The sequence below is a fragment of the Chamaea fasciata genome, unplaced genomic scaffold (assembly GCF_029207755.1).
Source record: "Chamaea fasciata isolate MVZ Bird 193981 ecotype frontalis unplaced genomic scaffold, bChaFas1.0.hap1 SCAF_4, whole genome shotgun sequence".
Classification (NCBI taxonomy): domain Eukaryota; kingdom Metazoa; phylum Chordata; class Aves; order Passeriformes; family Sylviidae; genus Chamaea; species Chamaea fasciata.
In genome coordinates this window covers 14,800,363-14,822,473 of record NW_027094089.1, presented here as the reverse complement: position 1 = coordinate 14,822,473, position 22,111 = coordinate 14,800,363, and the positions used below count along the sequence as shown (strand labels likewise).

Genomic DNA, 22,111 nt, shown 5'->3' with positions numbered 1-22,111 from the left:
ATAGTCCAGATTTTATGCTTGAATTTTCAGTTTTCTTCTTGTGTGACACAAATTGAAAGCTTTATTCTGGATGCTGGAAGCAATTAGGGCAGCTTCACTAAAGGGAATTATTAATTAGTAATTGCACTTGAATATTCACTAAATTAGAATTTACTGTCTTTGAGTAACAATGAAATAGTAGACTCAGTATTCAGTATCTTTTGGGAATCAAACTGCATCCAACACCAGTGTTGCTATGGTATATTGCTTGTTCAGGGAGACCTCAATTTCTGTGGTTCTGTGGTTCTGAGTTCTGTGTTGTTAGAGGTCACTAAATCCTGACTAAGTTTATCTGTAAATTAGAATTCTGTAAACAGAAGTTCTAGTTTACTTTGACTGACACCTTTGTTTTACACTTGGATTTTTTTTTCCTCCGTAAGGATTTGCTGATGTACCTGCTACAGTTAGTCCAAGCACTGAAATACGAAAACTTTGATGACATAAAGAATGGCCTGGAGCCTAGCAAGAGGGACAGTCAAGGTTCCATGTCAGAAACTATGACAACATCTGGATCTAATGCTCCAGAAATAGACAGGTAAGAAGCTTAGAGTTCGAGCAGAGAGGCAGAAACATGTAAAATTCTAAGCCATCAATTTTTTTTTTTCTCTTTTTAGGGGAGCATTGCATATTCAACATGTTATTTTGTAATCTGAACATTAAAAAAAAAATCCCAAGAATAAAAGCAAAACCCAACAAATCATGAACAGTTATGAAATGTGTTTCCTCATTACACATAGTTTACAGAGCAAACAATGTTAAAGTTGTGTCCTTTGATCTTACTACACTAAAGGAAGACAACTTCTGTAGAGCAGAAAAAACACTGCCGTTGCTTCCTTCTGTATTTGCAAAAGTTAAGACGTCTTCACTGAAGTTATATGAGGTTCCACTTTCCATTTTCATCAGAGAGTGTGGATCTAAAGTCTAATCAATTTGAAGCGGAAAGAAATTTCATCCTGCTTCTGCAAAAGACAGTGCAGGGCGAGACTTCTGGAAGCATACTTCTTATACTTGCAGAAATCCAAAAGAAAGAATGAGGTAGCTAATAAAGTATTAAGCAATGTGCAAACGACCATGGTAACCAAACTGTTCTGTGAATGTTTGTTACAGATTTTCAGGATTTTCAGTCTTAAGCTTCTAATGACTTGTAACACGAAGGGTGTACTTTTTGTGTTACTGTCCTACAGCTTTTCATTGGTCTTTCTGCAAAGCTGTAAAAGTGGGTGTGGTGGGTTGGGTCGTTTATTTTGAGGCTGCAATGATACTTAGATCTTAGGAGAGCTATTTAGTTACTTCCTTTCAGGTAAATTTACCATCTGAAAACTTTGCCTTGTGCATAAGCGTTTGTCTACTCTGTTGTGTGTAGTTGCATTCCAAAGACTAGTGCTTGCAGGTGTTGTGTATTAACAGTTTCATCTTAGAACATCTGAGAAAGCTCCTGAAAATGCAGATTTCTTGAATTCCTGTCGATGTCTGCTTATTTTGTGTGGAAGATGTAATAAAATGTAAAGTTTGTTTAAGTCAATGTCCTTCACAGGCATAAACTGTATAGCTCTCTAAGCACAGATTTTTGCTGTTTTCAGGAACTGCAGCTGCCAAAGTTGCTGTTCATGCAGTTTGTTCTGAAACAGGGTTGGGATGCTACCTTCAAAGATACTTCTCTCACAGTTTTGTGAATTTATTTTCCTGTGGAAGTGAAATTCATTGTGATTTCCATGTATGCTCCCTGGCCCCTAAGGAAGAGCTTTGAATCCTGCCAATTATGTGCTTTCCTTTGTGCAGTTCCCAGATTATGAGTCCTATTCCACCTGTTTCCTCTCCACCTCTTACTTCTAAGACAAAAGAGCTTGCTGAAAATGAAAACCTTGATGTAAGTTGCACAATTTACTTTGTATTTATTGTACTTTTCCAGTGACGTGGTACTGTTTCTTGCTCTTGTTTGTGAATATTTGGATCCTTTGAGTGTGTCTAACTGAATATTTAAAGTGCCCAAAGAATACAGATTTAAAGTAAATAGCAAGTAAGAAAATAGCAATAGCTTAACTGAGTTTTTTTTAGAGGGTGTCTATTTTTGTACATGATCATGATATCTGACATTGGGGATTGGAAATTGAACTCTCCATGAAATTAAAATACTCTTCTGTAAAGGAGAAGAAAATTATTATGTAATAGCAAAGGCTATCACATACTGATTAGACACTGAAAACTGTATGTGTTTGAGGTGTTCTAAAACAGTCTTTTAAGAGAAATAGTTATCCAAATATTTCAGTCTCTGCAAGCTGTTCTTTCCGTAGCCATATTCTTTGGCACGTCATATTTTTTGAACCTAAGTAAGACACTTTGCTGATTTACTTCTGCCAAGGACTATATTCAGTTTATGCCAGAAGTAGACAAGTAATAGGGATGGGACTGGAGGAGGGAAAAGATAGAAGGTAAAGACATTTTGAAGGAATCTGTTTTTAATCTGATATGTGGGTTAATTGGTCTTTGAACTAAAGATCCTTGTTGCAAATTGTCCTATTTGAGTCTTAATAGTGCGTAGAAAATAAGCCTCAAATTGAGCATATCAGTAAAGGTACACAGATCTCTTGCTACCTGGAGTATTAAACCTGAAAGCAGCAGCTACATGCTGTGTAGCCCATGCAATTTTTTTTTTTTTCTTGGAAACTAGAACATCTTCAAGAAGTTAGATGCTCTGTATACAAAACAGAAATCTCTTTGAGGGTTGAATGTTACAGTATTTATAAATGATATAAATCTATAGGAGAAAAGAGTAACATTATAAATAGAAATCACAATAAAACTTTCTTTTTGGCGAGCATCATGTGTTTTTTATGTGGGTAAATATATTATTGGAGTAACAGACCTTTTACTTTTAGTGGTGTTGCTGGATTTAAAGGAATATTTAAATTAATGTGATTTAAATATTAGATTGGATTGGATTCAGATTATAGAAAGGAATATATATTTCACAACTCTTAAATTTGCTTGGTGTTTTTCCTTAATTTTGCCTCTCTCTCAGATGCTTAGATTTCTTTATAACTTTATTGTTTTTTGGTGTTTTTTTTTGCTCTTCTTAAATCCCTTCCAGCAAGACCTTTGCACTTTCTTGATATCACGGGCATGCAAAAATTCCACGTTGGCAAACTACTTGTACTGGTATGTTAAAAACTGTTTATTTGTACTGTATCAACATGTAATTGAAATCAAAGCTATACTTCCCAGCAGCATGCTCACCAAAAGATGACCTGTCTTGAGAGCTTCAGAATCTCAATTTTCCTCAGAGTAAAGTAGTAGATTTTAAAACAATATGCATTTGAACATAGTAATTTATAAACAGAGGCTTATAAAATGCAGAAATGTGCTTTATTGTTAGACAAAAGAAGGTGATGTCTAGGACATTAGGTACAGTGTCACAAAAGCAACCTAACTATGTTAAAAGTTGCCATTCAAGTTATTTATGGTGTTGGAGAGGAGATTTAAGTTCATCTTTGCTCTGCTTTGCTGTCTGTGTGGTTGTAATTTTTGTGCTTACTATGTTTGGCAGTGTTGGCTGGAATACTGAAGTTATGCACTTAAATATTAATCGAAGGTGTATGTTATGAAGATTCGTAAAGCGGTATTTTTTTTTGTAACCTAATTTTAGTTTTATTTCATTTATGGTTATGAGCACAAACAAAATGGCACTGCAGATATGTGCATTCTTAAGGGGGAACTTTAGTTGTAAATATTAGTTCATCTATACCATAAAGAGATAGGATAGCTTAGCTTAGGATCTTGCCTCATTTCAGTAAAATTAGATGCCTAAAATAGTAATCTGCAAGCCTTCTGAACAAGCATTTGCAGGTAGGAGTTTTTTCATTTGAAGCAAGCTGAGATGAGTAGAGCTGTACTGAGATGAGTAGAGCTGTGTGAAAGTGTCTGTCTATGTGTGTATTAATGTACAAACATCTGCATACGCACAACACTTACAGCTATTTACTTGTATATATACATGTATGTTAAAAGCAAGACCTTAGGTGCCTTTTACATGGCTAAACCTAAGTCATATGATTCTCTTTTGCAACGTCTGTAGCTTCATCAAATAAGTAAAAATACTAATGCATATGATCATATTTTAGTGTGCTGAGCATTAACCATAGATAAGTTGTGAATTGGGAACTAAGTGTGATATGTGAGGTAAACATAGCAAACTTTTTTTATAAAATTCTTACAAGAAACGTATAAAATATGCTGAGAGATTCCATTTATAACTTCCTAAATTTTATTGTATAATTATTCTTAGTAGGTTAAATTTTAAAACACTTAACTGAATGACTTGTGTACGTTTGCAAACAGTAGTTACTTCTGTTGCAGCAGCCAAAGATAATGATCAGCTTCATTAAAAATTACTATTAAATGTAAATTATTAAGATAATTGCAGGCTGAATTGGTGTGAGTAGAAACTACGTGCTTGACCTAATCAAATGTTCTTCATTAAGATAAGTAGCTTAGCTTATTTCTATCACATTGATAGAAACTGTTCTCTTACATTTCAGCAACACCTCAGACACTCCGTCTACAGAAAGTTCAAATGTCCATAACTGTGAAATTTTTGATTTATAACTTACAAAAAATAAATTCAAAAAAACAAATAGAAAAGTCCACCAAGCCAAAAACCCTAGTCAGTTTATTCTTTGTTTTCTTTTCAGACATCTTAATTTCTCTTTGACAAAATACAAATGTTGCAGCCACTGTTTGAGCTGACGTAGCCATAAATCCTCATGGCTGCTGATCAATTGTATGTTTCAGCTATCCAGACATAGCATGCAGCTAAAATAATCAATGGAAAAAGTATAATAACCCTTGAAAATTAAACCTTCTGCTCGGTCACTTGTCATTGTAAAGCTATGCTGTCCTTTAGCAGTGGCCTCAGAAGTTAGTGCTACTGCTTTTTCATTCTCCTCTTTGGACAGATGAGGCACCTACCCAAGTATAAAGCATTACTCTTACTCTTTGTTTCAAGATAACTTTGAGAAACTGTCCAGGGCTTTTTAACAAATGGAAAATAGCATGTTTCAATTCATTATTTCCCCTTTTCCTTCAAGTTTAGGTGCACAGACTTTGGACTTTTATACAGACATTGGTGAGAGAACAGTCTATAACACTGCATTGGCAAGGCACTAGAAGGAATCTTTAGTTACAGGTTTCATTGGGGTTATACACACGAATAAGTTATATATGTCTTATTCTGTTGGATGTAATATATTGTACATTTATAAATAAGACTGCTTAAATCTGATCAGCTGCAAATGACAGATCTCTAGTCTTGTCTCACAATTATTCTGTCATAAAGAGATTCTGCCCAAGAACATACGGTAGGTGTAATTCTTGCTGACAGCGTAATGTCCAAGAGAATGTCTTGAATTAGTCACTTTTGAATCCAAATGCAGTGTTTGAAAATTTACTGAGATGCTAATTTCTTCCTTTTTTTTAATAATGCTTATTATATGTTTTTACTTTCTTGTATGTTTATTGCATGTTTTTGCTGGGTAGTACTAGGAGATACATTGACCAACAGAAAGAACATAAATACATAGCTTTCAATAAATAGCTGCTTTTCTCTTGTCAGTGCTGCAAGTAGAAATTTAGACAAAAGCATTCCAAATGACTGCTTAACATCAAAATAAATTTTGAGTGTAAGTGTTCCAGATTGTACTATTAAGTTTTGTATCCGATTCATAATTTTAGAAATGGAAACTGGCATGTCGACACTGTGGGGCTGCTTTAGGACCAGCACCTTTTCTTCCACTATTTCTTATAGTAAAACAGGGAGCAGGTAGGGTGAGATTCTCCTTGCATTGTAGGTGCTCTTGAACAGCATGTTTGCAGCAACTAAATTATGTAGCCGGTGCTACGACAGTGGAAAACATGCTTGGTTGTACTTCTTGGCCAGAGTGTTTATATGATTTGGACTTCATGTGTGTCCTCTTTGAGTGATGAACCTTCACCGTAAGTGAAAACCCAGACACTTCAATAGACTCTCCTGTTCCAAATGGAGTTGGGGACTGTGCAATTTTAATTGTTCTGCTGTTGGTTGGGCTAAAGATTTCAAAGATCATCTTCATTTTTAGTTCCAATTATGTAATACAGGGCTACTGTGTTTCACTCAAATCATGCAGCTCCCAGAGTATGGTAGAACTTGGGTTGTTTTTATGCTGCAGGTATGTAATAGTGGAGTGTGAAGACCAAGATACCCAGCAGAGGGACCCAAAGACTCATGAAATGTACTTAAACGTGATGAGAAGATTCAGTCAGGCTTTGCTGAAGGTAATCCCTCTATGTGATGAAGTCCATAATGGTTTGGGATAATCCTTCCTTAAAAAACGTGCAGGTGTCTAAGAGGATGAGTTGGGGTTTTTTATGTGTGTATGTCACGTGCATTAAAATTTTATAAAAGCTTCCACTTCTGCTTGAATTTTGAATTTGTAGTAAGCTGAAGAAACTGCCAAAAAGGAAAAGAGCATACAGAGAAAACTCTTGTTGCTTGCTTCTGTTAGTAACATACTGATTCTAAAATACTCTGCCTTACACTGGGTCTAAAACCTTCTAAAAGCCTTGTGTAATCAATGTGATTTATTTACTATTTATTTATTGTAAACTCTTATCCTTGAAGCACAAGTGGAGAGACTGATCTGGAACTCAGAAACAGCACTTGCTGTTGTGTGTGTCGGCAGCAGAGGGTGCTGGATCAACCGGGAAAAAAAACCTGAAACGGTCGAAAAAATGTCAGTGAATTTGAAGTTTTACTGTATAGCAGATATGCAGTCTTTCCAGATTTTCATATATCTCACACTTAATATTATTTCCAGTTTTAGTGAGGGGTTACTTGAATCTGACTCTTGTGCTTCATAAGAATGTTTCGCCATCTTCCTCACTAACTTACTTTGGCTGTGTGAATTGGTTTGTCATGTATGACTGTTCACCACTGAAATTGCTGAAGCAAATTGAAGTGCACTATTAGGTCAGAAAATTGATTGCCAGCTACAGAGACTGTGATTGTGTTTTACAGAAAATGCCTTTTGAATTGATGGAAAATTGATCATTATTCACTTAACCTCTTAAAAGCCCATAGGTTTAAGAACAAAGAAATGATTTCTAGGTAAAATAATTACAGAATGAGGATTTAATTCTGTTTCTTTTCATTCTCTTAGGGTGATAAGTCTGTCAGAGTTATGCGCTCGCTTTTGGCAGCCCAGCAGACATTTGTAGATCGGTTGGTTCATGTAATGAAGGCAGTGCAGCGTGAAAGTGGGAATCGTAAGAAAAAGGTAACTAAAGAATTGGAAAACCCATCTGAGGCTTAAATTTGACAAAGGATAGGAATGTTAGCCTTTCATTAAAGTCTGTTGCACTAAGATCTATAACAGATCTCCATCCTTCTGTAATAATTTTGGTTAACTCTGAACAAGCTTTGGAAAAGTTTTGATAGTTGGAAGTTCCAAAGTGTGTTCAAAGTTTGTAGCTAGAAAACAGGAGGTCCTTGAGAGCACTTATGAGGTGTTTTGGCCAAAGAAAGATATAAGAATAATTAAACAGTTGATGATATAACTGAACATGTTGTGGGGCATGTCAGAGAATATCAGGTTATTGTCATGTTTTAAGAAGCTTTGTCCTTCTTAGCTAAAGTGTTTAAAATGCACCTGACAGGCAGGTATGGGAAAGAAAGTGGAAATGGCACATGGATTTCTATTTGTGTATAACCTTTTCCTTTGATACACATCAGTATATTTAAACATGGGTTTTTCAGTGTGATGGTTTCTTTAAACGCATGGGGTGTATCTATGCAGAAAAATAAGGCACTTACTAACAAAAAGTAAGGCAACTTGTTCTGTATATCAGTAACAAAGGCTAAAAGAATAGAAGAATATTTCAATTTTTAAGATTCTATTTCCTGCTTGTTCATTGGTAGTGTTCAGTTGTATATTGTTTTAGGAAATTTCTGTAAAACTAAGAAACACACAGCTTTTACTTTTAGATTGCAATCTAGCTAAGCAGCCATTATCCACTAGAACTATTTCTAACAGTTGTGGGCCTTCTTGGTGTCTGTGTCTGTTATATTCAGCAAGGGAAAAAGCTAGAGACTTTAATGTCAAATGACCATTACTATGTAGTACACCAAGTGTAAAGTGCTCAAAAATTAATGAGTTTTGTATTTTTGATAACTACAGCTGTAGGAATGTTGAGCAAGTCTGGAAATCAGATCAGTGCAAGCTGTTGGCCATTTGGTTCCTTGGTGGTAGGAAATTCCTTGGTGGCATTGAGGGATAGAAAGTTTCTGAGTTGGATTTGAATCAATTTCTGAAACATAACTAACATTTAATTTTGGTATGGAAAACAAATCATCCTGTTCTTTGTGCAGGCAATTTAGAAATTCGTTTTTTAAGACTAAATTATATCTGGAACTTAGAAAATTGCTTGACTATACTAACACTAGGTGGAATATCTCCTTTGTTATTCAGATTACTGCAGATAGAGAGTTTTTATTTTCCTGGATTATATGAGTGAAACCATGATGCCTTGTATGGATAAAGAATTGAATAAATTGAATATTTGTTAGTAATGCATCCTTTGTTTATGGGCTTCATATGTACTTAGTATGTGTTTTGTTTTGTGGGGTTTTCTTCTTAAACAAATTTTTGTTCTTTTAGAATGAGAGGCTTCAGGCATTATTAGCTGATAATGAAAAGATGAATTTAGCAGATATGGAACTTATTCCACTTCCTCTGGAACCTCAGGTGAAAATTAAAGGAATAATCCCTGAAAAAGCCACACTCTTCAAGGTAAATGAGAGCTTCTGAACAGCTGAAATAGAAACAAGTCTTGTGAGTCCTAAGCTTAGAAACATCAGCTGAAAGATGTAAAGGGACAGACATAGTCAAGGCAAAATGCAACTGTAACATGCTCCTTGAGTGGTTAAACAACTCCTTATTTTCTTTTGTTTTTCAACTTAAACTTTAAAGCAGCTTTTAAAAGAGTGATGCAGATTATGAAGTGGAGAATTTCCCAGAATTTTGTTCCTGTATTCAACAGGAGTACCACTTTAAGGTCAAAATCATGCAAATGAATGCAGCTGTTCTGTGTCTCGTCTAGATCTGTCGGTCTATTCCATTTCTTAATAAAGCTTAAGTTCATAGAGAGTGGAGAGCACTGTGACGGTCCATTTCATGCAGTTGCAGTCAGTTGATAGGTAAATCCTATATCCCTATGATTGGTAATTCCTAAGATCAAACTGTAGCAGCTGCTTGTGACCATAAAACAGCCAATGTACTGTTGAAAGGGCTGGGGTTATTTTGCTTATTTTACTGTTTGAAATGTAAGTTAATGCGTGCAGTGTAGGTTACTACCTGTGCTCAGTGGTGTTGGACCATTTTATAAATTTGTGTGCAATTCCTCTAGGTGACTGCAATCTAATTTTGGGATGACCAAAATTTGCTGTACAAGTCGGGCCTATGTCCAGGAGGCCTTTGTCTGTGAAAAAATTCATGCAGGTTGCTGTGGCAGCCGGTGTTAAATCTGTCATCTCAGATAGGTCCTTAGACTTACTATGCATGGTAGTTTCATCAGACTCCTTGTTTACTGTGTTCTAATTTAAGTTTACTTAAAATCAGAAGTGAACACATTTTGCATAGTTTTCTACCAGTTTTAGCTTGCTCCTTTCTGTATCAAGTTCGTTCCCTTGAAGCATAGGCTTCTGCAGTTGCATGCTCATGCACCTTTGGTTGGAGGAAACATTGAAAAGATTCTGTCAGTAAGGCAAACCTTTGCAAACTCAAATCATCATTTTGTGTGAGTATAATTTAAGAGTTGGGGAAAGAATGTGGAGAAGAAGATTGCTGGAACAGCAACTGAAGTTTCCTATCAATGATAATAGGTGAAGTTCTTCAGGACAAACTCAAGGCAGTTTTTCCATATTGATCTTTTGTAGCTATGCAAAAAATGTAGGACCAAAAATGTGATGAGATGTAACTTGTTTCAAAATCAGAGATTTTTTTTTTTTCCTTCTCCTAATTCTGACAGCTTACGTATTTCCATTTAATGTCTCATTCTGGTCTATGGGATAAAAAAACAAACGGACTTAAAAAGGGAAGAATTACTAACTTTTGGTGCCCTTGGACATCACATTAGCTTTTGTAGGACTGCGTAAAGAATAATTTTGCCTTTACTTGTGGAACTTAACAATTTTGCAGTATTAATTTGAAAATCCAGTCTAACTGCTCAAGACTATTTTGCTCCATTATTTTTGATTGGTTTGCTGTGGGGGGAAGTGACTTGGTCAGTTGCAATAGATTATATCATTCATGTAGGTAATTGATCCCCTTTGACCCATTTTACATGGAAAAATTGCAAACAATTAAATGAGCTTTCTCAAACAATAATGTAAAAAGGCACTTTTGCTTTTGCTTAATAGATCAAGAAAACAATTAATTGTTTAAGATGACTTGCCCCTAGGAATTCTTTGTTGCTTATCCTATAATTGTGTCGCTTTCTGATCTGATCAGTTTAAATTTGTTTTGTTGTGACCTTTTGCATAGTGCTTCCTTGTTAATTGGAATTACATGCACGCAAAAAAAACCCTGAATACTTCTGTCTTTTCCTCTTCTGCTGCTGTGGGGTGCAGGGAGGGAGAATGTATCCTTGATAAAAAAGGAAGGAAAGCATTAAGGCATTTTTCTTTTTAAAATACAGTTACACTTTTGGTAATTGGAAGTGGTACAATCTAAAGCATTGAGGCAATGCAACTATAATGCAAAAACTGTATTTTTAAGCTCTATTACACCAGGGTGGTAATAGGAGTACTGCTGTGAACCAGCTTAGTAGAGTATTTCCTTTTTCAGAGTGCCTTAATGCCTGCTCAGTTATTCTTCAAGACAGAAGACGGAGGCAAATATCCTGTAATTTTTAAGCATGGCGATGATTTACGTCAAGATCAACTTATCCTTCAGATTATTTCACTCATGGATAAGGTGAGAATTATTAATCTACATCCTTGTCTCTGTTTTCTTAATTTTCCTTGTCAGAAGCAAGACTGTAAAACACTGTTAATGCAGCTTATATTGCTAATAATCCCAGAGTTCTCAGATCTGTAGGTGGCCTTTTTTCTTTTCTGTACAGACATGCAATTACCCCATGTAGATTACTAAAAAAAAAAAAAAAAGAATTGCCAGGCTTTCACTCATTATCAGTTTCAGTGAAGAACAGTGGAGATCAATGTCCAATACACATCGTTTTAGTAATAGAATCTGCCTATTGTATTCATCTTTGCTTTTGTATTTTTTTTTTCCAGCTGTTAAGGAAAGAGAATCTCGATTTGAAGCTGACACCCTATAAAGTGCTAGCAACTAGTACAAAACATGGTATGAGTACGTTTATTTCCTATAAATACAGTATGGAGAAAAATCTCCTCCCTTTGTTCTTAGTGTGTAAGAAAGTCTTGTTAAGAGTGTAAGTCGTGGAATTAAACAATCCATGTCACCACAGTGTTCCATAGGTGACTCAAATATCTTCATAAAAGAAGCCTGGTCTGGATTTAGCAGTACGTGAAAATCGGCACTTACCAGTCTTTGCTGCTGGCTTGCAGTGTGATCATGAATAAATAACACTCCTATTTAGAGATCTTTGCATGAAATGGAGGAGAAAACAAAAAAAATTTAGAGATACTCTGGATAAATACTTAGCCATCAACGTACTTTCTCTCATCTTGAAAACTTGTAAAACCACACCTTTTGTAGGGTAAATTGGTGTTGATGGTAAGTTGTTTTAAAAGTATTGAAGGCAGGAAAATGGAAAAACGGACAAAAAAAGTGTATTTTTTTTCCCTATGAGAAGCAGTTGAATGACTGTGTTTTATTTCTGTCTGCTCGTAAACATGTATTACAGAGTAGCTTGGAAGTTCTGTGCATTGGAGATTTTCTCTTTTGGCTGTTTTCTGTCTTAGGCTTCATGCAGTTTATTCCATCAGTACCGGTTGCAGAAGTTCTTGCTACTGAGGAAACTATCCAGGTACGTGATGGGGGAGTTGTAAGTTGTCTTCTGATCAAACAGTGTAAGCTGAAGGCTTAGATCTTATGCAAAATTCTCTTAGTGTCTCAGCTGATTTTTTGATCTGTTATAAGACAAATTATGGCTGGAAACATTTGGGGTTATTACAGCAGATGTTTAAAAAGGTATTTTTAATATATATATGATACCTTTATGGTATCATACACCTGCATATGTTTATATATATATGTATATAAATGACCACTGGAGTATCTCAGGTTCTAAAACTAACACTAAATAAATTACAGTGGAGTTTAGTTATGATATTGAAATCCTGGTTTTGCTGTAGTGAATAGGACACCTGAAACTTCTTGCTGCATGTTTTGTTTCAGTGTTTGTCTTTCATTCATTTGACCTTGTCAATTTTTTTTAATTAGTTCTTTTCTTTCTTTGATGAAACAACTAAATAATTTGCTCATATAATTTCTGAAGCCTGTTTCCCCTCAATTGTGGATGTATAGGTACTGTGAATTGGTTTTGTTAGCAGATTGTCTTAATTCTCATGGATTTGAGTGGGGACATACAACTGAGTAGTTGCACACAAGACACATACAGGTTTCAGACATAGCACACAAGCTAGGTAGCAGAGCTCACCTGGTTGAGATAAATATAGCTGGATAAAAACATACCAAATTGCCATATGAGGTGAGTATCTCATAGGTTTTTTAAATGAAAATGGAGCATATTTATTTGGACTTGATTTGTCATGGTAGCTTTTTTCCTTTTTTGTAGATGAAAATGAAGTTTGCAATTTTTGTAGCTCAGTAACTGTGAGCAAAAGCAAACTAGCTCTCATCTCCTATAACCTACATATGTTAAAAATAGGATTTAAATTGTTTATAGTTTTTCATTATTATTTGCTTAACAAATAAATTTACCAAATATTTACCACACATTAAAATGCTTATCACTAATCAGTGACCAGCATCAAGTTACTTAAGTTGCTTTTTTTAGCTTTCCATTCTGCAGATGTTGTGATAAGGTACATCTGCACAGTCAGTAATTTTACAGATTATAAAGTGCTTTCTTGACAATCCTTTATAATCTTGGACGTGTACTTTTCATAATTTAGTCCATCACATATTTTATAAAATAATATATCTAGAATGCCTGTGAAACTGTTATTTTTCAGTTACTTAGAACATCATAATATGACTGGAAATAGGTGCCCTATTGTTTCAATTGCTGTGCATACGTAAGGAGCAATTACTCCTGTGGAGAAGTAATGTGCCAAAAGAGTGAAATTTCCTGTGCTGAGACATTCTAAAATAGCTGGGCATCGTAGGCCAAGGAAATGAAAAGTAATTGAACTTTCAGGTGTTGTGGAAGTTTGGTTTACTCTTTTTGGAAATGTTCGTTTTGGATTTCACAGCTGTTCTAGTAAAGATGAGCACTGTGTATAACTACTACTTAAACTACTGAAAAGATTAAAAGGCAGTAAATCAGTGCTGCCTGCTGTAACACAGATCTGCAGGAAAGAAAACGTTTTGGTATTTCAGTGTTACTTACCTTCTATCAACAATCTTAAAATTACAGTTCATATTTTAGAAGTTCGTTTCATAAGTGTCTTAGCTTTTCATTATGATTTTAGTAACGTGTACACCATACAGGGGACTAACACGCTCCTTTTTCAGTGCTTCCTTAGATTGTGCCTACTGGAAGAAACTTTTCTTAGGTGTGGATATAACTGAGTTTGCTCTTACTCAAGAAGATTAAGAGTTGTTTTTGGGCTGACGGAAGGACTGTTTGGCCCTGTCCACATTTCACAGGAAATTCGCATTTTCCATTTGATGACTTTGGCTTTTCTTTTTAAACTCTATAGCAGCAGTTGGTCTTATTGAGGAATAAGGAGGCATATAAAGATGATAAACCCTGTAAGAGCATGTTTGCCCAATGTATTTAAAAGGAGGACTGTTAATCCTGTTTTAGTTTTTGTTGGTATGATCTCAGCAGTTTGCATTGGAAGTATTGTCACTCATGGTTACTGATGAGTAACTTTTGAGGGCATTGTTAATTTTCTGAAACATTTAATAAAGGAAACTGCTTTTCAATTTCCGTGTCTAGTGTAAGGATGTGATGATTGAGACAGAATATAAATACAGTGATATTAAATTAGATCTTATGAGGTGTTTTGGGGGAAGTTGTTAGTTTACCTGATTGTAATAATGGCCATGTGTGGTCTTGATTTAAATATCTTTTTTTCCTAAAGACCTAGTTTCATATCATGTGGAATAGCTAAATATCTTCATGCCATTCTCTCTAGAACTTCTTCAGAAAACATGCCCCTAGTGAGACTGGCCCTCATGGAATCAGCGCAGAGGTGATGGACACGTATGTTAAGAGCTGTGGTGAGTTACAGTCTAACAGCTGTTAACTTCTTAGGTGGAGTTTGAAGAGTGTGGTGGATGAGGTATTAAGATATTTCAGTTTAGGTGGCTTCAAACAGGGCACTGTGCATGTACTTTGCTGTCAGAAATGTGGTGAAAGGAGTAATTTTAAGCCTGGCACGTCACACACAAGTCTGCTCTTGGCGGTTCTTAAAGGAGAATATGAGTTAAATACTCTGTCCAGCAATAATCTTATCTCTGCCCTCTCTGTATTGTAAGTTGGGGCCTTCATAATGCAGGGTCATGTGTTTATATAATGATAAACCAGCAGTATCAAAATTCTAATTGGTTTTGAAAACAGTAGGCATTTGGGGGGCTGTGGTTACATTTGTATGAATAGAAAAAGTGGTAGTGTAGTTCATTTTCAGTAAACAGATGGCTGTGTTAAAATACCACATTGGTTTTTCAAAAAGTTTAAAAAAATCCCTTCATTCTACCAAATAAACAAACAAACAAAACCAAACAAACAAAAACCACAAAAAAAACCCACCAAAAAACCACGGGCATTCAGGTGTGACTCCACAGTGTCTTCTCCTTTGCCCTTCTCTTTCTGATGGTGCAGTCTTTAGAACTGCTTCAGCCTGTTCTGGTTAATGGTTGAAAGCAACAATTAAAACAGTTTGTTGTTCATCACTGCTGATCTTGTGAATGCTGCTGATGTGGATATCCAGGCTCATATCAATGCCTAACACTTGTCTACAGTGGCCTTAAAATAGCTTCAGTTCAAAACATGTACAGTTACTTTGCTCAAAATATTTCAGCTTCTTTTGAAGTACATGGATCCCAATAATTGAACTAATTGAGTTCTTTTAGGGTTAGGCACGTAACTGTATAGTGACAAAATAAAATCTCAACAGTACTGAATAAGTTCCAGAGTTTTAGTACTTCAAATGTTCTTCACAGTGCTGATAATCCTGATTATTCTTCACTAGCACCACTCCTGCCCTAAGTCTCTGTGGTATACTTATTGCTAGTGAACTAGAGTTAAGATAATGTAATGTGCTGTTGTTAATTGTGTGGAACTTGTTACTCTCCAGGAAAGGTACTCATGCTAATGTTTACAACTTACTTGTTACAGCTGGTTATTGTGTGATTACTTACATCCTTGGAGTTGGAGATAGACATCTGGATAATCTGTTGCTAACAAAAACAGGTAATTCTTTTTAGCAGTATAATTTTATAGCAACAGTTGTTTAATGTGTTGGTACTTTTTCATTTCATTTTCCTTGTGAATATAACACTTGGAGTATTGCAGAGTAGATTATATTTTAAAATGTAAGTTATATTGTCTCATTTAAGGTAATATTTACTTCAGTGTATAATAAGAAGATGATTTCTTCACTAGAGAAAATGAAGGATTTGAAAATAAAGCTACTTCAACTATTATAATCACTGCTTTGGGATAGAGGGAATTTCAATTTTTTTTTTTTCATTTGAAAGTGTGTTCATGTGTAGCTGCATGAGCTTTACAAAGCTTTGACAAATAACATTTCATATAGGGGAATGTTTTTCTGAATTTTTGTTTGGCTTATTTTCACTTGCTTGCTTGCTTTTGAACTACAGCTTCCCTAGGAGTTTTGATTGCTTGGATACCTTCATTACATAGTGGTGAAGAATTAAGAATTTTGGTTAAGTGTTTATTATGAAGTGAAACTTTCATTGCATGAGAAAGTTTAAAAAAAGATTTATTTGGAAAAAGAGGCCCATACATGTGGAAGGCTTGTTAGTTACAGGTAAGGCTGAAGCATATACTGCTTTTAACCATGATAGTCTGTCTGAAAGAGTAGAAAATTAACAATTGGCTTTGATAAGGGTAAAAGGTCTTGCTCTAAGTTCATGGGGGAACAACTAAAGCAAGTGTATTTTACCTTACCTGTTTGAAAATATCCAGGCAGTCATTTAAAGATGTGTCTTGAGAGGTCTCTCATTTATCTGAGGGGGTGGGTATAAATCTTTCCATAGCAGGCTCTGCTTGCATGCTGAGACTAGTAATAGTTCAGTGTTTTGATTTGGGGTAAAGTGCATCTTACCTGTCTCTGTTAAGAAGTAGAGCACAGTGGCTTTACTGTAAGAATTTGGGGAGAACAGCAGAGGGCAGTGCACATCCATCATACATTCCAAGTTTGAAAACCCATGATCTACCACAAACTGAGAGCTTTTGTGAGCTATCAAGAGAAATACTTGTGTTCCACATGTTCTAAGTACTACAAAGACTTGCTACCAAGCCTTGTTTCTTGCTACTGGGAGTTGCTTAGCCTTAAGTTAGGAAAAGCTAATTTCATTCTTTTCTGGAAGAATGCATGCTCCAAGTACCTCCTTCAAAATTATATAATTCTATATGCATCCTTTTTTGATGATATTTATTTAATGAATTGAAGGTTTCCAGTAGGGTAAGAATGCTGGGTACCAGCTGTGTGTTCACATATTTCTTATATATATCATTACATTTTTTTTGCTCAACCTTGCAGTTTGGTCAAAGTAGCCACATCTGTTAGTCTTCTTCCAACAGAATTGGTGCATCATCTTGTAACACATAGATGTCTATGCTTATAATAGATACTGTATAATTTAAATATTAAGCACTAGGTAGAGAAGTTCATAAAAACATACTGTTTTCTACACATTAGAAATGTGGGTTTTTGCATGAAATGTCAGTAATCTAATAAAATAATTTATTTTTCTTTCAGGATTCTTTTTTGCCTATAGTTCTAGAAATAGACTGGGTTTTTTTTGTAGTAGTGGTCTTGAACAAGACATCAGGATGGAACATTCCATCCTGAAATCTGTAATTTCAGGTTTTTAAGTGCTGTATCATTATACTTCAAGGATAGCTGCAGAAGTGTGTTTCGAAGGAGATGTAGGGAACCTTCAGTCAAAACATCCTTATCTGTCACTAATGTCAAAAATTGCAAAAAGGCTTGCATCAGTTTCATAAATGTGTCTTGGCTGGTAACCCAAAGGTCACATTATATGCTAGTATGGCGTGACAGGGATATTTATTTTCTCCGAAAACTGTGAACTTTTTACTTCTCATGGAGAAAAAAATGCATTTTCAATTGCTCTGTGTTTTAACATCTTGTTTCTAAATCTGTGTCAGATATTACTGTGGTTTGTAGATAACAATACACTGTTTTTCAGCTGAATGCTATGGATTGTACCCACACTTCTGAGGGCCAGCCTGGCAGAAACGTGTCTAATATTAATTAGCGAGACGGCATGATCAAGCGTGTCTTGAAAAATCGAAAAGGTTTTAATAAAGAAGGAAAATAGTACAAAAAACAAAAACAAAGCCGAGCACAGCACAGAGCCAAGTCTCCTACTTGCTACATCACCTCAAAAAGTGTGGAGTTTCTTTATTCTCTCTCTTTAGTACTTAACCACTTAGGTGGGGACTTTTTGGCCCTTGGCCCAATGAGATGAACAACAGACTTTGAGTTACATTCTAGGAATCCAGTCCACACTTCTGTGCTGGCTCTGAGCCAATTACAATGAGAAACCCACAGAACTTTCCAGCTAACTCCCTAAAATGTCTGAAGGTAAACTGAGACTCTCCCTATTTGGAAGCACCTGCTGGAGGTGTAGGGCTTACATCACCACAGTATGCCCAGGTTTAGGCAACGTCAGTGCCTCCTTTTAGGGTTACAGAATGATTTATATATTGAAGCTGGCATCTGATTTAACAGCCAACGTTCCTTTTGTTGCCTTATGTTATAAATGATTAAGAACCAATCCAAAATCAAAGAATTTATTTAGCAATTTCCAAGATCAATTTTAAAATGCCACAATAAAATTGGACAACATCAATCGAATGCTGGGTGGACAGAGGAACAGCAACAAGGGTGCTGTCCAACCTTGCCCACAAATGCTGGGTCTCGGTGTACAGTTTTTATACAGTTTTTCTGCCTGGCGGCTATGTCCATTGAAAGTTTGAATATTCATGTATTCCTTTATTTCCAAGTGAGGTTTGAAAGGTTTCTTGGTGGTATGAAAAGATCTCTCAAGAATCCTCCCAGATCCTCTCTCTGAGGCACTGATTCAGTCATCTTCCCGGATCCTCTACCAAGATTGATAACAGATTTTGAGTACCGGGGAAGTGGGGTCCACCCTTGATGAATGGGCTATCTCCTGTCCAACTTTATTGTTTCTGTTGCAAATTTTGTGGTTTTCACAGCTGCATAATGGACCTTAGAATTTTGGAGATGCCCTCGAGTCGCTTCTGAGAGTCCAAATCTTTAGTGACAATTCATAAATTTATTACGTACAGTATTTTATACGCAAATTTATATACTACATCTATCACACTTAGAAGGAACATTTGGGTGGTTGTGAAGTTGGATTATGATATACAAGGTGTAGCATGTTCAGTTTACTTCTGTGGAATATGCATTAGGCTAGTATATTGCAATTATGCCATGCCTTCCCCTGAGAACACTTTGTTCTGCAGTTCTTACACTCTCTGATTTGATTGTGGTCTGGATCTAGGTACTAATAAAATATCCAGACATGGATGTCTTCATATATGCAAGGCAGTCAGTACAGTCATAAGGAGAGCTAGAAAGTATTTCAGCTTTCAGAGACAAGTGAAGTCTCCTGTCCCATTAGAGGTATCTTAGTAATTTCAACTTTCTTTATAGGCATGCCGAGGTTTCACAAAGGTCCAGGCTATGTGTAGGTATTGTACGATAAGCTAGACATTCAGATGGCTTTCTTGATAGTCCTGCTTATGTATGTGTCTGATCAACTTACTCTCACCCTAGTGATGGCCTGCTTATCTTTCAGTAACCTCGGGTCACATGCATGAAAATGCAAGTTCCCAGTATGAGTTTCCAAAGTATAGGGGTTTTGACCTGAGCCCTACACTTGAAATTGCTCTGTAGCAGGAGGGAAAATTGCTATGTGGATAAAATTCGGTTATTAATATATAAGACCAGGTCAAAGACTGGGTGCTCAGAACCTGAAAACCACATTTGCATTTGGTATCATGTGTAAATAGATGAAAGAACTGGGCTGTCTTCTCATTTAATGCTTAGAGGTAGAACTGCGGTCACCAACTGATACCACACTTATTCTTCGGTCTTGGTTAGAAAGGGCTGCCAGGCAAAGACAGGCAAGACCTGAACAGACTCATATATGAAATGACTTCCTGTGTTTTTCAGTCAGAAAAATCTATCCCAGAGCAGGTCTGAGATGGTAGAAATGGAAAACCTGCAGGATTCAAACATTCACTCTGTATCAGTACTTAGACAAGTACATTGTTAAATACATTTATTAATGTTGCAAAATACTATAGTATATAAATTTTAAAAGATGTTTTTAGATGTTACTAGTCTTGTCAGAGGGACATCCTTATTTAAAAAAAAAAAAAAAAAGTAAAAACTAATGCATACTTTGGTGCTTTAGATTTTTCTCTGGAATTCAATTTTCTGTGGTGCTTATTGCAAAAAGAACATAATCTTTTAGCTTTTGATCCACTAAAACACTTTCTCTTCTAGGTACCTTGAACAGCATTTGTCATCTAGTTATAAATAGCAGACCTATTTTTTTCTTATAATATGCCTGTATGGAATGTATTTTGAGAATGGACAGCTTGGGGGAGGGAGGTGAGTTATAATGCTTAAAACAAGCTGGGCTCTTAGCAGTTACATGGGTGACAGTGTTAAACTTCACCTCCATCTGTTGCTGCATTTGACTTCAGAACCTGCATCCTGAATAAGTTCTTAAAAATTCACCTTACTTTCATTGTTGTGTAGCCCTGGAAAAGTTGTAAGATGCTGCTAATGAAAATTACTACAACAAATTAGGCATCTCGATTTTTTTCATCATGGCAGTGGTCTGTTAGCAAAACAGAAATTCTGACAGTAACATCAGAATTTGCTGGGAAAGCCAGAAAAACACCCTATCCATCCAGTCATTTTCATCAGAGGCATTTTTATCCTATTGCTTCAAATTTGAAATAGGAATTCAGCTAACATAATCACTAAATTGTACATTTTTTATATGGGACAAGTTAAAATAATAGTGGTGTTTGAGGGTTACAACGAAATAATGAAATTTTGGGGTGTTTTGTTTGGTTGTTTTTTTTTGTTCTTCCTGAACAATGCGAACAGAGTAGTTTGAAGTAATTTGCATTTTTACTGTTAAGAGACACTTGCCATCAGACTTACTTTATTTCAGTGATTGCGTCTAATTTGCTCTGTCCTCTGCATTTTGTTTAAGGTTTTCAGAGTTCTGTCTGGTTTTCAGTGATTTTTCCTAGAAAAATGAAACAATTTCTGTGCTGCCCCATAGGAACTTTCTCCTGTATTAAAATCTAGGTATTAGCAGTGAAAGTGAGGGACAGATCACCCTCTCCAGCTGCAGTCAGGTGTTACTGGCTATTGCAAGTACCAGGTATCAGTTTTTATTCTCTACAAGGTCCATGCTTGACTTAATCAAAGATCACTCTCAAGGCGGAAAGGAAGTCGTATGGACTTTGAAATTCCTGTTGCCCTGATTGTTAGTCAAGTTAACGTCCGTGTTTTGTGCCATATCCTTGAAGTGTCCAGTGGCCTGTCCTCTTTATTCCATATGTTAGAATACCAGGTGTTGAGTGGAAAAAGACAGTCAAACATATAGAATAAAAGAATTTTTTTAAAAAAGCTCAAAAGTACCCAACAGTATCAGCTTTTAGATTTTCAATTAAATGATTTTACATGAGCATGCTGCTTACTCCTGGAAGCTTCTTACCTTCTTCCAGTCAGTAAATGCCTTGTGTCTTGCTTTTTCTACAGTAAAAAAAATGGGGAGGACAGGGTGATTTCTAGTGCACTAGTTTTAAAGATGAGATCTGTTTCACCTGCTGTCTTAAGTAACTCCTGGTTTTAGTTTAAATCATGACTGAAACAAACAAAAAAACCCCCTCACCTTTATAATTTAGCACTCATTTGGGAACTGTAGTAAACCAAAGTAGAGGTCCAGTTTTGTCTGTAATTTACAGGCATGTCTGAAGATTAGGACCCTTTAAATTAAGGCATAATGAATCAGAAGAAGTATCTTGGTAAAACGTGGTGTAGGAGATAGAAGTGTATGTGTTATGACACATTGTATATTGAAGGAAGGACATGTAATTGTTTGTAAAACATGGTAGTTAAAAGCCTTTAGAAAAAGTACTGCTGCATAAAGTTCACATGAAGGCTGGATTACTGGGAGGACAGGTGATTACTGTATATAAATACCATGATATGAGCTGTATGAACTGTTACAGGGAAATGACTGATACAGGTTGTAGAGAGACCATCCCTGGGGATACTCAGAAACTGTCTGGACATGGCCCTGGCTAAGGCACCTGGTACTGGGTGTCTCTGCTCAACCAGGGAGTTGGACCAGGTGTCCTCCAAAGGTCCCCTTATTCTTGCAAATAAGACTTATGCTGAGTGAAAATTGTCACATTAATATAATGAAAGTGGAATATTCAGTGTAACACCCTGATACAAATGGCTCTTGGGGTGATCACTTGACATAGTTGCAACCTTTTTATATAGGTATTAAAAGACTTGAAATCATTGAGTTGATTAACTTGATGCATTTATTAACTAAATAAGAATATAAACATCACCTACTTCCTTATT

General features: G+C 35.9%; 1 protein-coding gene across 4 annotated transcripts in view; it reads left to right on the top strand.

The window, feature by feature from the left end:
• PIK3C3 (phosphatidylinositol 3-kinase catalytic subunit type 3) overlaps positions 1-22,111 on the top strand; it is a 68,665-nt gene that overhangs the window by 21,707 nt on the left and 24,847 nt on the right. For 3 of the 4 annotated variants that reach the window (XM_066180882.1, XM_066180881.1, XM_066180880.1), the window contains 11 exons: positions 420-574; positions 1,819-1,906; positions 3,128-3,195; positions 6,240-6,345; positions 7,230-7,346; positions 8,727-8,858; positions 10,914-11,042; positions 11,363-11,432; positions 12,014-12,078; positions 14,381-14,465; positions 15,583-15,657. In XM_066180882.1, coding sequence (XP_066036979.1) covers positions 420-574; positions 1,819-1,906; positions 3,128-3,195; positions 6,240-6,345; positions 7,230-7,346; positions 8,727-8,858; positions 10,914-11,042; positions 11,363-11,432; positions 12,014-12,078; positions 14,381-14,465; positions 15,583-15,657 — 1,090 coding nt within the window. Of the gene's footprint in view, positions 1-419; positions 575-1,818; positions 1,907-3,127; positions 3,196-6,239; positions 6,346-7,229; positions 7,347-8,726; positions 8,859-10,913; positions 11,043-11,362; positions 11,433-12,013; positions 12,079-14,380; positions 14,466-15,582; positions 15,658-16,067; positions 16,224-22,111 lie in introns of those variants that run through there. The other variant, XM_066180883.1, reaches the window with a different exon arrangement.